Source organism: Acyrthosiphon pisum, unplaced genomic scaffold (assembly GCF_005508785.2).
Source record: "Acyrthosiphon pisum isolate AL4f unplaced genomic scaffold, pea_aphid_22Mar2018_4r6ur Scaffold_13925;HRSCAF=14568, whole genome shotgun sequence".
Classification (NCBI taxonomy): domain Eukaryota; kingdom Metazoa; phylum Arthropoda; class Insecta; order Hemiptera; family Aphididae; genus Acyrthosiphon; species Acyrthosiphon pisum.
The window spans coordinates 1-678 of record NW_021762576.1 but is presented as its reverse complement, the minus strand read 5'-3'; the positions used below and the strand labels follow the sequence as shown (position 1 = coordinate 678).

At 27.4% G+C, this 678-nt stretch overlaps 1 protein-coding gene across 1 annotated transcript; it reads right to left on the bottom strand.

Annotated features, from left to right (window-relative positions):
* Positions 1 to 130: 130 nt before the first annotated feature.
* Positions 131 to 672, bottom strand: LOC100569345. The gene is made up of 3 exons (XM_003248861.4): positions 589 to 672; positions 375 to 519; positions 131 to 282 (listed from the first exon to the last, which is right to left on the bottom strand). Exons 1-3 carry the CDS (start codon positions 647 to 649, stop codon positions 132 to 134), a joined length of 357 nt encoding a protein of 118 aa, XP_003248909.1. The 5' UTR covers positions 650 to 672; the 3' UTR covers position 131.
* Positions 673 to 678: the final 6 nt, after the last annotated feature.

Sequence of the window (678 nt, the reverse complement as noted above, 5' to 3'; positions counted from 1 at the left end):
GGGGGGGCGAATTTAAAAAGAGTTTATCCAACTACTCACACAAACTTACCAAGACATAATGAATTTTATATTGCACCTGTATAACCTATAAAGTAATAAGTTAAACAAATATGATAAAAAAAGCAATATATTTATAAAACAAAATCTATATTTCTATTTTTTTTATTAGCAAATCTATTTATAACATCATCTATTGATATAGTTATAGTATGATGTATGTTTAGCAAAGCCAAACCAGTCAAGCGTTCTTGCCCCATTTTGGATCTTAACCATGTTTTCAATCTAACAAAAAAAGCAACAAAAGTAAGCAAAGATAAAATATTTTATAAAAGCTTGCTATTTTGTTATTCTAATAATAAACACATGCACCAAACCTTCTAAGCGTAGAAAAGCTGCGTTCTGCGGATGCTACACTAATAGGCAAACAAGCAATTATACTAAGTAATTTATGTACAGTTGGATAAATGATATTATTACAATTTTCTATTGATGACAAAGCATCTTGACAAACGTCATGACCTTAAACAAAATTATAAAACAATTAATAAATAAAATTTTAAGAAAAGTATAATTACAACAATTATTTACCATCAGATTTTATTCGTTGCCACTTAGTTTTCCAAATCTCTAGTTCTGTTTGTAGCTGCATTTGATCAATAGAGTCTTCCTCATTAAATA